General features: G+C 33.9%; 1 protein-coding gene across 1 annotated transcript in view; it reads right to left on the bottom strand.

Moving 5' to 3' along the window:
- Positions 1–238: 238 nt before the first annotated feature.
- The window catches only part of DSG4 (desmoglein 4), a 58330-nt gene continuing 42320 nt past the window's right edge, over positions 239–16248 (bottom strand). The window contains exons 10-16 of the mRNA XM_053713135.1: positions 12664–12806; positions 12319–12543; positions 11279–11512; positions 10093–10220; positions 7744–7786; positions 4613–4893; positions 239–3858 (exon numbers count right to left, since the gene is read on the bottom strand). Coding sequence (XP_053569110.1) covers positions 2707–3858; positions 4613–4893; positions 7744–7786; positions 10093–10220; positions 11279–11512; positions 12319–12543; positions 12664–12806 — 2206 coding nt within the window. The 3' untranslated portion in view covers positions 239–2706. The remainder of the gene's footprint in view (positions 3859–4612; positions 4894–7743; positions 7787–10092; positions 10221–11278; positions 11513–12318; positions 12544–12663; positions 12807–16248) is intronic.

Genomic DNA, 16248 nt, shown 5'->3' with positions numbered 1-16248 from the left:
ATGCAGACATGCATGCGCGCACCCACGTGCACACACACCCCTACATGCTCACCGATACTTTCATGTATTTGCATGTAACCATGCTAAATTTATTCATAAAACACATTCAGTTTATTGAAACTATGTAGTCTTTCATAAACACCTTATGCATATACAGCATATTCATTCCTTAAACCTTATCTTAAAAAGATGATCACGCTGCACTAATATTTTCTTCGAGAAAAAAAATAGTGCCATATTTATTTAAAAGTGCTTTATTAATACTTTCTATAAAATACAAAAATATTGCCAAACATAATGGTTTGTTCATAACAGTGCAGGTTGCTAAATCTTTCTTGCTTATTAACTATTATATTAGGTTTTTGATATATTTATTTTCGATCATTTCTCAATTTTTGACCCTACTATAAAATTGAAAAAATAAAAACGCTGTCTGATAAAAGCTGCAACCCAAAACACAACCACAATATATGTGCTAATCATTAAACAGAAGTAAAGACAAATAAAGCAGAATTTTTATAAGCATATAAGCAGTCTGTTGTGGATTGGGTATTTAACAGCTATTTTTTTGTCAAGTATATAACAGAAGAATGTTCATTTTGCAACCTTAGAGCAAAGCAATTTCCAGTGCATGCACATATTAAAAACGATGTCACTGTGTTTTAAAAATGAAGAACAAGAATTGTACTCGGCACAGTAAACATATAAAGCAGATTACAAAAACACACACACACAAAAAAGACATTAACATGTTTCTTAAGGTGTATGTGTTCTTTTTATGAAGAAAGAGTTGAGCAGAGAAGCAATCGTATGTAGAGACAACTTACTACTTAAATGTAAATAACAAGGCAAATAGAAATTTTACAGATATTGAGAAAAATATTTTAATCATAAAAAAATATTATTATTGCAGTTTAACTATTTTATCATATTTTAATTTAAGACATATTCATTTGTCAGAATTTATCTACAGGTACGTGTTTGTATTTGTTAATTTTATTATTTAATTTATCTATCTCCAAATTGCACTATTAATAAATAATACCTGTAATTTTTGTAAACTATCTTTGCACCTAATGTTTTTCTATAGTTAGGTTATTATGTCCTAAATATAGCAAGTCACTGAAGATTACATGACTTTAAAAAATTGGTCAGTTGAAAATCATTGTTTTGTTAATAGCTGATTTACAATATTTCTAGTAACAAACCAGCTGATTTTCAAAAGAGCAAACTTAAAGTGACTTATAGGGACATTAAACACTAAATACGTTATTCCCCACCTCCATCTAGTCATGGGTGCTGCCATGTTGAAATTCTACTTTCACTGCATTCTAGTGCTCATTTGTTTGCATATGTGCAGCAACTCTACTTCAGATATCTGCAGTAAAATGAAGGTTCCAGTATGTTGCAACCCATAATTAGAGGGAGTTGCACAAAATATGTTCAATGTTTATTTAAGCCAACTATTTTAGTTAGCTTAGTGCAAGAAGATTTACAGTCTGTGAATAGATCTTACTTTGGACCCGATAATCTAAAGTTCTCCGCTCATGTAAGATGATCAAAGATCGAAGAAGTCTTGTAAATGATGAGGTCCCTCAAAAAAATGTAAAAACTTATATTTTAACTTCAGAGATGTTTATCTAACTATGCAGGGTTCTGTATGTGAATGAGAGACATAGAAACATAGATATTGATGGCAGATAAGAGCCATAGGCCCAGCAAGTCTGCCCGATATTATCTAACAGTATAAACTTATCTAGTTCGTAGGATAGCCTTATGCTTGTCCCAGGCATTTTTAAAGTCCCCCTCAGTGTGTGTCATTACTACCTCTTGAGGAAGTTTATTCCATAAATCAATCACTCTTTGTTTTCCCATTTGCACATGCTCAAAGCAATTTTTAACTTGCTCCTAAAAGGAAACACTATTTAAAACGGAAGTTTAACAGTACTAAGTAGAAAAAGGATAAATCATATACAAAATAAAAATACAAAAAACATGAAAAATATAGATATAAAGAAAAAAAATTCTGGTTAAGAGAAGCTTATGTAAAGCTGGTTTTCACTATGATATTATTGCTAGAACAAGCATATGATATAATTGTCAATATTACTTTGAATAAGTGCCGTAATAAAGAAAAAATAGCCACAAAATTCTTTCTCCCTATACAACATAAAATATATATGAAGAATAATAAGGATTTTGACAGGACATTAGGCTAAATGGAAAAAATAATACTTTAAGAACATTTTATTTACAGATGCGTAGAACTTTTTTTTATTTTACATTTTGTACATTGACAATACAATTGTATATACTAGAAGGTTCTCTTTTAGTATTATACTGAAAACTATTTAGATCTAGAGGTCTTAAAAATAGGGGATTATTCTATTTTTATATATTTTGTATACATCTATTTTATTGTGTATTTAGTATATTATTCCAATAATTTTGTTTTCTTTAGATTTGAAGTGTAGACATTTTTAAAGAGAATAAGGCAAAAATGTAACTCAATATTCTCATAAAATAGACATTATATTATAATATTTATACACATATCTGTTTCTTATTGATGTTTTCTTTTATGTGTTTATAAAATACACAAAGCATTTGAAAATGTAATAGTTTTAAAGCAAATTATAATATGTTGAGGTGTTTAAAAAATATTGCTTTTTTACACAGTACAAATATTAAGAGAGTATGAGGAATTTATTTCTTAGTGTACTGTACAGTACTATACTTTGTTACTTTACTGCGAGCTAGAGTGGGTGACGTTGACGCAATTGACTGCTGCAGCAAGGGCTCAGCACTCAGCATATGGCGTTTCATACCAGGGCTAGAAACAACTCTTTTCTCTGTCACAATCACATTTTGTCCACCACCTAAATCTTGGTGACTTCTATTGACCTGAACATTAGACATTGGCTGTATGACCCTTTCTGTAACTACAACATTCTGTGCATCAACACAGTCTGCAATATTTAGGCTATTTGATTGTCTTGAACCACTTGGAGTCATTGTTCTCTCTCTTAGGACAACACTAGATCCTTCTGCTAGATTTTGGAAATCTAGAATTTCCTGCATCCCAGAAGCAGGGCGGACCACCCTTTCTGTGACATAAACATTTGAGCCATCATAAACATCAGAAAAGCCTCCTTGCATTGCAGAAGTAGGACCAACAACCCTCTCTGTTACGAAAACATTTGAGCCATCATACACATCAGAAAAGCCTCCTTGCATTGCAGAAGTAGGACGAACAACCCTCTCTGTTACGATAACATTTGAGCCATCATACACATCAGGAAATCCTCCTTGCATTCCAGAAGCAGAGCCAACCACCCTTTCTGTTACAAGAATGTTAGAATGAGGTCTTGGTTCAACAGCACGTACAACAGGATTGAAAGGACTTTCAGTGGTTGTATAAGTCTCAGTAACCACTACATTACCAGGAATAAATGACTCAGTGATAGGCCTAGCTGGCTGAAGGTTAGAAGAAGAGGAATAGGAACTCTCACTGATATAATTAGAGCTACCAACGTTTGCAGGTGGAGCAGCATTGACATTTAAATAAGATTCATCTAACCTTACACTTATTTCATTATCTACTGATGTACTAGGAGCAATCAGTCGTGGCTGATCATCACCAATCCTTGTTGGCTCAATTTCTGCACCAGTACAGATTTCAGCTAGAGTTTTAAATTTTGATCCTAAAGTGTCCAAGTAGCTATCATCAAGATCATCAGCAATAAAACTGCAGCAACCAATGGATCCTGCTGGGCTTCCAACACCTTCATTATCGTAAATTAGAAGACAATCATTTGCCGGTCGGCTGTCATCCTCATTAGCATAGGCATCTGCTTTCTAAAATAATATGGATAAAATAATAATTGTGTAAGCCTAATGTTTAAATCCCATTGCTACTATTGCTTTCAACTGCATATTAGACATAACACCTGACTAAGCCTTAGACAACTGATCTGTCAGTTTTCTTATATTAATAAAACTATCTTTGAGAATTAAAAAATACAAATAGTCAAAGCAGTCAGATGGTGTAACATGTGTCAATGTAATGCTTGAAACTATTTATTGCCATAATGATTGCAGAAGGAGAAATCTTTAGTCTTAGGGGCTGAATTATCAATGTGCGGATGGACATGATCCGCTGTATCGGATCATGTCCGCCGCACATCGATAAATGCTGACAGCATACTCTGTCGGCATTTGTCATTGCACAAATATTTCACTAGAAATGCTTGTGCAATGCCGCCCCCTGCAGATTCACGGCCAATCGGCCGCTAGCAGGGGGTGTCAATCAACCCGATTGTATGCGATGAGGCGGATTGCTGTCCGCTGCCTCAGAGGTGGCAGATGAGTTAAGGAGTAGCTGTCTTAAGACCGCTGCTTCTTGACTCCTGTTACCGGCGAGCCTGAAGGCTTGCATGGAAACAGATGAATTGGGGCCAATTGACGGCATGATAGATCGGCCCCTTAGTGTAAAACTTTGTTAACTCTATAACACTAAGCAATTACTTGTTTTAATACACAGTAAATACTGAAGTATTCCTATTTTGCTTTCCATAGTGGAAAACCAGAATTTCTGTAATGAGTTTCTTACCTCAGCAAAGTAGTTTTCAACAAAAGCCATATTCACAGCTCCACCTTCTTTGTATGATGGGGGTAGAGCTCCAAGAACTGAACCTGCCATGTTACTCTCTCCAGAAAATCCACCTCCATATCCTGCTCCATTGTACACTGTCATTTCTCTCATTGTGCCGCCTCTTCCAGCTCCCCCTATTATTGCTCCTCCTGCTGCTGCTGCTAATGCTCCTCCTGCTGCTGCTCCTCCCATTGCTGATAGATCTTGGCCTGCCCCAACTGCATAATTATTATGAAAATCTGAAAAATAGTGAAGTCGTAAATGTTCAGCCTCTGTCGCTTTCAAATGCAATGAAAAAAATGCTTTAGTTTTTATCTAAAATTCTTTGCCTTTCAATATACTTTGACAATTAGTAAAGCAAAAAGAAATCCGGGAATATGAGTGTTTTTTTTTTAAATACAAATAATGCTTAAAGGGTCAATCTAGTCAAAATTAAACGTTCAAGATTCTGATAGGGCATGCAATTTTAAAGGGGCAGTCAAGAACAAAAAAAAAAAACTTTCATGATTCAAATAGAGAATGTAATTTTAAACAACTTTCCAATTTACTTTTATCACCAATTTTGCTTTGTGCTCTTGGTATTCTTAGTTGAAAGCTAAACCTAGGAGTTTCATATGCTAATTTCTTAGACCTTGAAGGCCGCCTCTGCATTTGACAGTTTTTCACCACTAGAAGGCGTTCATGTGTTTCATATAGATAGCATTGAGCTCATGCACATGAATTTACAGAGGAGTGAGCACTGATTGGCTAAAATGCAAGTCTGTCAAAAGTACTGAAATAAAGGGGCAGTCTGCAGAGGCATAGATACAAGGTAATCACAGAGGTAAAATGTGTATTAATATAACTGTGTTGGTTATGCAAAACTGTGGAAAGGGTAATTAAGGGATTATCTATCTTTTAAAACAACAACAATTCTGGTGTTGACTGTCCCTTTAAGTAACTTTTCAATGCACTTTAATCATCAAATTTGCTTTGTTTTCTTGGTATTCTTTATTGACAGCTAAACCTAGGAAGGCTCATATGCTAATTTCAAAGCCCTTGAAGGCCGCCTCTTATCTCATAAACATTTTGAAAGTTGTTCACAGCTAGACAGCACTAGTTCATGTGTGCCATATAGATAACATTGCACTCACATCCGTGGAGTTATTTATGAGTCAGCACTGTTTGGCTAAATTGCAAGTCTGTCAAAAAACTGAAATAAGGGGTCAATATGCAGAGATGCAAGGCAATCACAGAGGTAAAAAGTATATTAATATAACTGTGTTGGTTATACAAAACTGGGGAATGGGTAATAAAGGGATTATCTATCTTTTTAAACACTAACAATTCTGGAGTAGACTGTCCCCTTAAAGAAATTAAAAGGATAATAAAAAATATAGAAACAACAGTTGTTTATGGATTTCTAAAAATAGAAAAAACACATCATTATGAATGAGATCATTTTTCTTGTAATTAAATTTGATGCAATGTTTTAAATATAGTTTAATTACATTTTTAATGTTAAAATAGGTGAAGAACATTTTATGAAGGGATCTGGATTATATTCTTTAATGTGTGCCAGTGAAGTTAATAAATAGATTGCTTGTTGGAGAAAATATAATTATAAATGAAATAAGAGATTGTGAATCTAATCTTTCTGAACCCTTTGTGATTACAACTGCTCAAATGAAAAAATGCACATTAAATCTAAGGTCAGCAAACTATGGTGCTTGTGCCAAGTGTGGCACTGAAAGATAACATCATCTCAGGGCTAGCTCTTTTCTCCTCTTTTGGTCCTCCTGTACAGTGGAGTGACCCGCTTGTTGAGCGCACAGTGGCTCAAGCTTGCATAGTGAGGTGGCTGCACTGCTCTAATACCACTGCAGGGCGGGGGGCGGGGATATTATGTGACACCCCACACATGACACGAAGGGAGCAGAGCTGGAGGCCATGAGGGCCATTACACAGGAAGCACAAGCACATGGAACTGGGCATGGGGCTGAGCTGGGCCAGTGGGGGGGCGGGTCTGATCTCCCAGTCTGATGTTCTGTCAAAATAGCCACCTTGTCGCGATTAGCTACCTCGACTTGCGCATGCTCACAATAATGTAATCACACTCCACATACGTTTGAAAGGAATGTATGGAATGCGATTATGTAATGACCAGCATGTGCAGATGCAGGTAGCAAATCTCAACGGCCATGGACAGGCGCTCATGCGCAGTTTAAAAAGGGTAACAAATTTTGATGGTCTTATTGTTCTTACTGATATGCACAACTTTTTTGACTGGTAGCAAGTCTGTACAAAACTGTACCACGAAGCATACAGTTAATGGATTTATAAAGAAAAGGATAGAAATATAATTGTTCATTTGAATATTTTTTAATGTTCATGGGACTAGTAGGTGTTTGGGGCAAGTGTTACCGCTATTGGGGCCCTGGTTTAAAGTAAAAAATAAAATGAAAATGGAAATGAAATTTTTCATAACAGTATATTTTTTAAAGTGCATGTGACTTGTAGCATATTAAATTCATTAACTATACGCTACATTGTACAGTTAATGAATTGCTACTAGTCCAAAAGGTTGTGCAATAGGACCATCGAAATGTGCTATCAACTTGAACTGCGCATATCTGTGGCGGCTTTAACAATGGAATGGAAGCAGTAGATTAGTCCCCTTGTCGAGATTTGCAACCTGCATCTGCGCATGCTGATCATTACATAATCACATTCCACACATTCCTTTCAAACATATGTGGAGTTCGATTATGTAATTGTGACATGCACATGTTAAAGTAGCTAATCTCAACAAGGTAACTATTTTCCCAGAAAACCGGCCCTCTCTGTGGACAATAATTTAAGGTGCTGAAAGAGGGATGTCAAGGCCAGCAGTATAAGATCTGCAGACTGATATGGTCACTTTACGATATTACTTTGATAATGGTGTTTATTAAAGAGTGCTAGCCCCTGCAGTAGATGATGATAATTAGGCCTCTCCATGGACATAGTAAATTACGGATAGTTTTAAAAAACTTTATAATAGAACAGCTGCATATTTTGTTTTACATAGTTAGTATTAAACATACATAATCACATGCACTTAAACTTACCAGAATACTCAGGTCCAGAAGATATGAGCATATTGGTCACATCCTATAAAAAAAAGAGTAAAAGATTTAGAGCACCCACAATTAGGTAAACATATTAATTTTCATAATGTAGGGACTCAATCAAATTAGGTAACATATATGTCATAAGAAGTTGTTTCTTTCTTACATGTAAGAGATGGTGTTTTAAAATGTACTATTGTTTTCTGAAAGTGGATGCTCTAGTATCCAATATCCTGAAGTTAGCACGCATCAGTCTTTCACTCTTGCACTAACATATTACTTTCAAGGTCTAACTGGCATGAGAATTTTTTTACTGAGTGAGTGAAAAAGTTGAGCCACTTGTATTCTGGACCAGTGTATATAGATATATAGATATATAGATATATATCATAACAGAATAATTTTATGCTGGAGGTATGAATATTTATTTTTCTCCTCCTTGTCTGCTATTGTTTACATTCATAATTTTTTGAATATTTTACATAAAAAGGCAAATGCAAGAACAAGGGGTCATGATCTCAAGCTGAAGAGTAGTATATTCAGGAGTAATTTGAGGAAACACTTCTTTACAGAAAGGGTGATTGATTCATGGAATATACCACAAGAGGTAGTATTGACAAACACTGTGGGGGACTTTAAGAATGCCTAGGACAAGCATAAGGCTCTCCTACAAACTAGATACGTTTATATCGAGCAGTCTTGCTGGGCATATGGCTCTTATCTGCCGTCAATATCTATGTTTCTATAATGTGACACTATTTGAAATTGCTATATTGATCTTCACACCTTGGATGACACATTGCTTGAAGCCTCATTCAGGCTAGTACATGATATAGTTATAACAAACCAACAGAGACAATCCACTGATGACAGTTTATTTGCTGTTTTCATTGACACTTCTACTGTTTTGGTAGTCATGCTCCTTTTTTACACCGTTCTGTTTCTTACATAATTCTATTGTTTTTCTCAGTAAATTAAATTGTAATGAAAATCATTGTGAGGTATAATGTATGATTCACCAGTTATCTGCTCTTAGCATGTATGGCCCCTCTGACAGATGAGGGTTAAAGGGACAGTTCACCCAAAAATTTTCTCCCCTTTAAATTATTCCCAATGATCCTTTTAACCTGCTAGAGTGTATTAAATTGGTTACAAGTAGCTCCTTTACTCCTATTTCAGCATTTGAAATAGCTGATTTAGCCTGTGGTATCGCCACCTACACTGAACAAATTAATACTGGAGTATAGGCTATTGAATAGCCTAAGTATACACAGCCAGCAGAAGAGATTACACTCTCAGTGGGATGCAGGATAGTTAAGTAATAAAATGATAATTTTCCATTGTTCTCTCTATGCATTGAGCTTTGGTGTTCCAGCCAAATAAAAGATAAGGAAGCAAGTCTGTTTACACAAACTTAGAACATAATGAGATCTGATATCACCTTTAAGTTCAACCCATTGTAATAGGCTGTGGTTTCAAAGCACAAAATCAGCTACTTCATATACACAAATAAGCATGAAAATGGAATTTCTCAAATATTTTATACTCTGCAGTTGGTATAACAAGTAATTTAAAATGCATTAATGAAAAAACTATTTTTAGTGTACTGTCCCTTTAAAGGGCTGTTGTCTATCTGCAATGAAAAAGAGTGTAAAAGCAGCCATAACTACTGGGGATCACAGCATGAATAATTAGTGACAGAATTGTTTGTGGTGAAAGGGCATTTGTACTCTTGCTGAGAAAAGGATATTTGATGAGATCCCAAGGAAGAGAGCAGGAATTTCCCAGTGAGTGTTTGGATGCTGTGTCCACAAAACCCAACATGTGACCATACAGCTCATGTGTTGCTTGTAAAAGACATATATTCAACCACAATACGTGTCCATTTTCCTGCCCAATCTTTGTGAGTGTTGTTGAAAGTGCGCTTTTGTATTAGTTTTTCTGATGCTGCTTTTTATTTATTTATTTGTTTATTTATTGTTTGTTTGTTTACTTTTAATCAGCAAAGTTTTTTTTCTTACCTAATATTTATTTTTACTTAAGCAAATGTACCATGTAATCTTCATCGAAGGATATGTTATTGTCATGATTAAATGTTAGCCGTTGAATCTTCTCACTTTAAATCATTTTTAAAATAAAAAAAATATTTTTTTTATCAGTTTTAACCAGATGTATATGTTGTTTAATGTAAAGATCTAGAGAAATATTTTAAATATATTTTTATTTATTTATTTTAGGAAATATTGGGTACACGGTGAATAATTTAATATTTGGCAATTGTGTGGGTGAATTAATTTTAGAAAAAACATTATTATTTTTATGGTCAAAACAAAATATTAATCAACTGACCACATCTTCTGGCTTAGCTCCTTCAGTTCCCCAAGGGCGACAAGCTCCGTCATATCCCTCTGCAACAGGTACAAATCCAGTTCCTGCACCAGGCCCACATAGACATAGCAGCATTAATAATGGAGCCACTGTTAGAGAGGGAAATAAATCGTAGTATATTGGATCAGTCATTGAAATAGCCCAATAAATAATATGTACATTTGCTGATTTACGTAAGGGCTGACAACTTTCTGTTTATAAACACTGTAATTACTAGTTCTGTTTATGTTGAGTTAATGTTCCCACTCCATTATTTAATCTTCTCCTTTTTGTTACTGTTAAATTTAAATTAAATAATTCTTTATTGTTTCTTTTGAATGATTGTTGACTGTGTCTGCTAAATATTCAATTCTTTTTGTTTTTTTCCATTTTAATGGATCAAATATAACATGTGGATATTGGAGGTAACATATTAATATTTAAATATTAATATTTTAATTATAATTCTCATAGATATTATTGCCAGTCTAATGAAATCAACATTTAAATGTAATATTACAATGATAAATGTGATATGTGAATGCTATCATTCAATATTTTAAATGCAACATTCCATATTCATATGCTAACATTCACTTTATAGAAGCATTCAAATATGAAAACGAATGTCAAGGAGAACATTTAATCTACCATTCAAACATCAGAATTCATACAATTGCAATCCTTTGATAAATTACATAGTGGTGTATTTAACTTAAGAATATTACATAGGAGAATACCCTAGTAGAATAAACTAGGAAGTACATACCCCAGTAGACTATATAGCTATGATGGTTGAAGCTTGCTGATAGTCAAACGCTTAGTACATAAGTCAAAACAATATGACTTTGCTATTACTATATGTTAAAACTCCAAACCACAAGTTTAAAGTTTTGATTTCTAAGGTTATTTCTTTTTCTTTTTTCACGTTTTGTTTGTATTTTTGTTTGTACTTATTTTCTTTTCTTTTGTACACTGTTACTAAAACAATAAAGTTGTATGGTGTAACAATTGCAATTGCTTTGCATCTTTTTACATTTTCAAAAATATTGAAACATTAAATATTGAAATATTAACAGTGTTTAGTAATCTGTCAAATATATTAATTGTAGACTAGGAATAAAGAATGTATTATGCATCAAGTACTCAATATATTTAGATGACTTACATAGCAGTGCTAAAAATCCTAAGACCATAAGACCGATAGCTGCCGGGCCAAGTGAAATGTTTTTGGATGCTCTTTTGGCAGCGTCACACACACGACCGTCTGTACATTCGCAAACTTCTAAAGGAATTTTCCAAGGATTTAGACAACTTACATTATTCCTGTCTCTAACAATTATATCAGCAGTGATGTTACTGGCAGTTAAACTTGATGGTCCAGTTAATAGTGCAGTTGTTGCTGCCAAAAAAAAAAAAATGTTGTTGTTACTTCTTTATAAACTACCACTTTCATATAATTAATTTAAGCTTACAGTAAATGCAAAAAATATTACCATTCATAATTACACATACTAATACATCATGGAGCCCTAATTAACGTTCCCGCTCGAGCATTAACTGTGCTAGAAGTAAGCTTTTTGTGTGCTTGGGTTGTACTCATATTATGAGTGAAAGTAAATTGTTTTCACTCGTGAGCTTACCCAACACGGGAAAAAAGCCGAAATTAGAATATCGAGTGTGTGATAACCTATGTATTTGAGTAAAATTAACATTTTTATTTCATTCTAAAACAAACTAACAACATTTCTTCAAAATTCCAAATAAAAATATTGGGCTAGATTACAAGTGGAGTGCAAATGTTTCCATGCAAGCTATGATCTACTTATAATGTAATTCTAGAACTGTAAAAAGTTGTAGCTGTTATGTGAAATACCTCTCAAAAAATCATCATTAACAGGCAGTAACTATCAGTCAATGGGCATTACTAGGAAGTGCTTATCATCCAAAGAGGATTAGTAGGACGTAAACAACTGATATCACAAGAAGTTTTTACTGCACAATGTTTTTCATAAAATATTGTGTTTTTTCATATAAATGTTTGTGCACATTGTTCCTTTAAAAGTGTAACCTGAGATAATTTAATGCTTGATTCTTAAATAGATCCCATTTAAAAAATACATAGATTTTCAAATAAATCTGTGCAGTGTACAAATGACAAACACTGTATTTGATACATGTTAGTTTTACATATTTATTCCCACTTACAATTAAAGGATTGAAGTGTCCAGCCAGTAGTTTGTGGGCTAATAGATACAAGTTCAAAAGTAAAAGGAGCAGCATTTGTTGCAGGATCAGAGTTAAGGGCAGTGATATAAACCTGTCTGCTATCCAAACATACAGGGCGTTTTTCAACAGTTATTGTTGGACAACCTGCTTTTCCTTCAGGAACATTTACAACAAGAGTGGCAGTTGCTGTTCGGTCAGGTAAATCTAAAAATGAAAGGTCAGATTAATAAAATTAATAGGAAGAATTTTACAGATCCAGTAGTTATTGAAATGACTTCATAAAAGGCATTAAAATGTTTGGGGTTAACCCATTTGATGTCTTACCAGGGTTTATTGCCAATATCTCAGCAGTGTATGTGCCATTTTTGACACCTGGTGAATCTGCAGTTAACATATTTATGGCTTTGATCTCCCCAGTTACTGAGTCGATAATTAGCCAATTTTCAGTATCCTGACCTTTCATGTACCTGTTTGTAGAATACAGAATATAACAAGACCATATAAATCAGAGGCTTGTTAGTTGTGTATTAAAAAAAAAAAAAATCAGTATAAAAATTAATAAAAAAAGATTATTCCTACTTTTATCTTTTTAACACTGGCATAACTAAAAATAACATGCAAAATATGTGATATATGTATGTATATATATATATATATATATATATATATATATATATATATATATATATATATATTAGCTCTGCAAACTATTTGCATTTTCTTGACATCATATATGTTACACATTTATTTATAATTGTTTTATTTCTAACAGATATCTATAACAAAGGTAATTGTAAAAAAAAAAATAATCCAACAATTTGTTGCACATAATAATGAGGCATTGGTGATTCTGAAATAATTATGGGGTTGTACTTGTAACATTATAAAATAACAAGGATGAAAAACCCTTGCAGTGAAATTAACTGTAGGCAGAGTTACATTTTCCCCAAATGATTACTGCAGAATGATGTTTCCGAATCTGTTTTTGTTTCTTTGGTTACACTAAAGCCTGCAGGTTTAGGGACAGTATACACTAGGGATGGGCGAATGTTTAGCAACATTCGAAAAATGAAACAAATTTTAACACATTCATTCGTTCGAAACGAATTTAGAATTTTTACATAACATTCTAACATTCGATTTTCGAATGTTCGGTTTCAAATTTTACAATTACATTCGAAAATATTAGTTTAGAAAAATTTGTATTTATATATTTGTAATTGTATTTCTAATGCTTTCTTTAAATGCAATATTCAAATTATGCAATGTTCAAATTAAAAATTTGAATTTATATATTGGTAATAGTATTTCTATAATGTTTTCTTTAAATGTAATAATCAAATTATGCAATATTCAATCAAAATAGAAACATTCAAATTGATATATTTGTATCTATTATGTATCAATTTACTAGATTCCCTACCACATGAACTATTGAACTTCTGAATAGCATTTGTTAAATAGAATATTAAATTCGAAATTTGGAATGTGGACATTCGATCTAATTATAAACATTCAAATTCGAAAGTGACATTCGAAAACTGTAAATAGCATTTGATTATAGAATTTTTAAGAATATTCGTTTGTATCAACATTCGGATTTGTAATTCGAATTTCGGTAATAACATTCATTCTAACATTCGAATTTGGAAATTTACACATTCGCCCATCCCTAGTATACACCAATTTTCATATAACTGCATGTAATAGATACTACTATAAAAAAAGAATATGCACAGATACTGATCTAAAAATCCAGTATAAAACCTTTTAAAAATTTACTTAGGAGCTCCCAGTTTAGCATTGTTGATGAGGTTAGACTGGGACACCCAGTAAAAGGGGCTGGGAAAACAAGAAGAGCAGACCTTTGTGCATATGAAAAGACAGATAGCATAAACAGGAGCCAGCAGGAGTCTGTAAACACATGTATACATCTGAAACTGTGGGGCTTGGTTAGGAATCTAAAAATTGGCACAATGTTATTGAAAAATAAACTAAACTATACATTTTTACAAAAACACAACCAGATGGGCTATATAAATGGATCCTCTACAAAACATTTATGCAAATAAAAATCTAGAGTACAATGTCCCTTTAAGAGACATTTCAAACTACTACCAGTACCAAACTGTGCACAATCTTTTTTAATATGCACCAGCTACTACTGACCATGAGTTCCTCTCCTCCTAAAAACTGTACATTCATTTGGCATCCAAGACACAGCCCTCTCCTGGTTTGCTTTACGTCTCTCAAACCACTAATTTTCTGTTTCCTTTGACAACATATCTTCTGATCATTTGCCTCTCTCAGTTGGAGTACTGCAAGGCTCTGTCTTGGATCCCTTGCTTTTCTCTCTCTATACATCGTCCCTTGCAAAACTAATAGCCTACTTTGGCTTCCAGTACCACTTATATGCTGACGATACCCACATCTGTCCTGATATTTCTCCCTCTTTACTCAACCAGATTTCCAACTGTCTCTTTGCAATTTCCTCTTGGATGTCCTCACACTACCTCCAACTCAATCTGTCCAAAACTGAGTTGCTTTTTATTCTTATTTATTTTATTCTATTTATAACCTCTTTGAAACATCTGACACCTGACATTTCTCTGACAGTCAGAGACTCTATTATCAACACCTCATCCAGTTCACACTTGGCTCACATTCAACCCACATATACAAGCACTTACCAAATCCTGACATGCACACATAGGCAACATTTCCAGAATTGTCCCTTCCTTACTCAAAAAACTACAATAATAGTAATTATTTCCCTCCTTTTGTCACGCATTGACTATTGCAATCTACTTCTAAATAGCCTTCCAAAACACCGCCTCTCCTCCCTCCAATCTATTATGAATGCTTTAGCTAGACTCATCCACCTAAGTCACCGATCTACATCAGCTGCTCCGCTCTGCCAGTCTCTACAATGAATCCCTATGCACTCCAGAATATAATTTAAAGTATTATCCCTAACTTACAAAGTAGCCTCACTCCCAACTATATTTCCTCTCTCCTCTCCAAATATTCCCCATCCTGTCTTCTTCAATCATCCTCTGACCTACATCTCTCCACTACTATTATCTCTATGTCCCACTCACGCCTCCAAGACTTCTCACATGCTGCTCCTGTCCTCTGGACCTCTCTACCCCACTCCATAAGGCTTACCATCTCTCATCCTAACAAAAATAATTATTGAACTGCCTGACTCACTGCTCCAACTACAATCCATGTAACAAGCTAGCCAAAACCTTATGTCTCTGCACCCTCAACCTGTAGACTGTAAGCTCTCCGGAACATGGCCTTTTTTCTTTCTGTACTAGATTTGTTTAGTACGTAATTTTGTGGCCCTATGCAAATAAATGATAATAATAATAATATCAGTAAAAAAAACTGCAGCTGCAGTTAAAACATATAACCAAGTGACATTATGAATATATTATAATAAAGGACTAATACTCAAAAGGAAAGTATCATAATAATATGCAATCTTTTCCCTTTCAATCCTAGTTTAGCTGTAGGCTGTGACACATCAAGATATCCTAGCACCGTGAATGAAAACCACTGCCACAAAGCTATAGTATGTAAACAATGGTCCATGATCTAGCATGGAAGATTTGAAGAAGGCTAAACTAACATGATTTCTGCTTAAATCTATTTGCTGAGAGCTGCGAAAACACCAAAAAAAACAAAATATTATGAGGAACTTTTGCGGATAAATAGTTCTTAGTAAGTGGCTATAAGTGGAATTTGCATGCAAGTTTTAAGGGACATTGTAAACTAGATTTTTCTTTGCATAAATGTTTTGTAGCCCATCTGGGAGTGGTTCTGTAACAATGTGTAGTTTTGCATTGTGCTGATTTTCCTAACCAATACCCAAAGATTCAGATGTATACTGATGTCTACAGA

The sequence above is a fragment of the Bombina bombina genome, chromosome 5 (assembly GCF_027579735.1).
Source record: "Bombina bombina isolate aBomBom1 chromosome 5, aBomBom1.pri, whole genome shotgun sequence".
NCBI lineage: Eukaryota > Metazoa > Chordata > Amphibia > Anura > Bombinatoridae > Bombina > Bombina bombina.
Note: the sequence above shows the minus strand (reverse complement) of the source record. Positions and strands in the feature narration are given on the sequence as shown.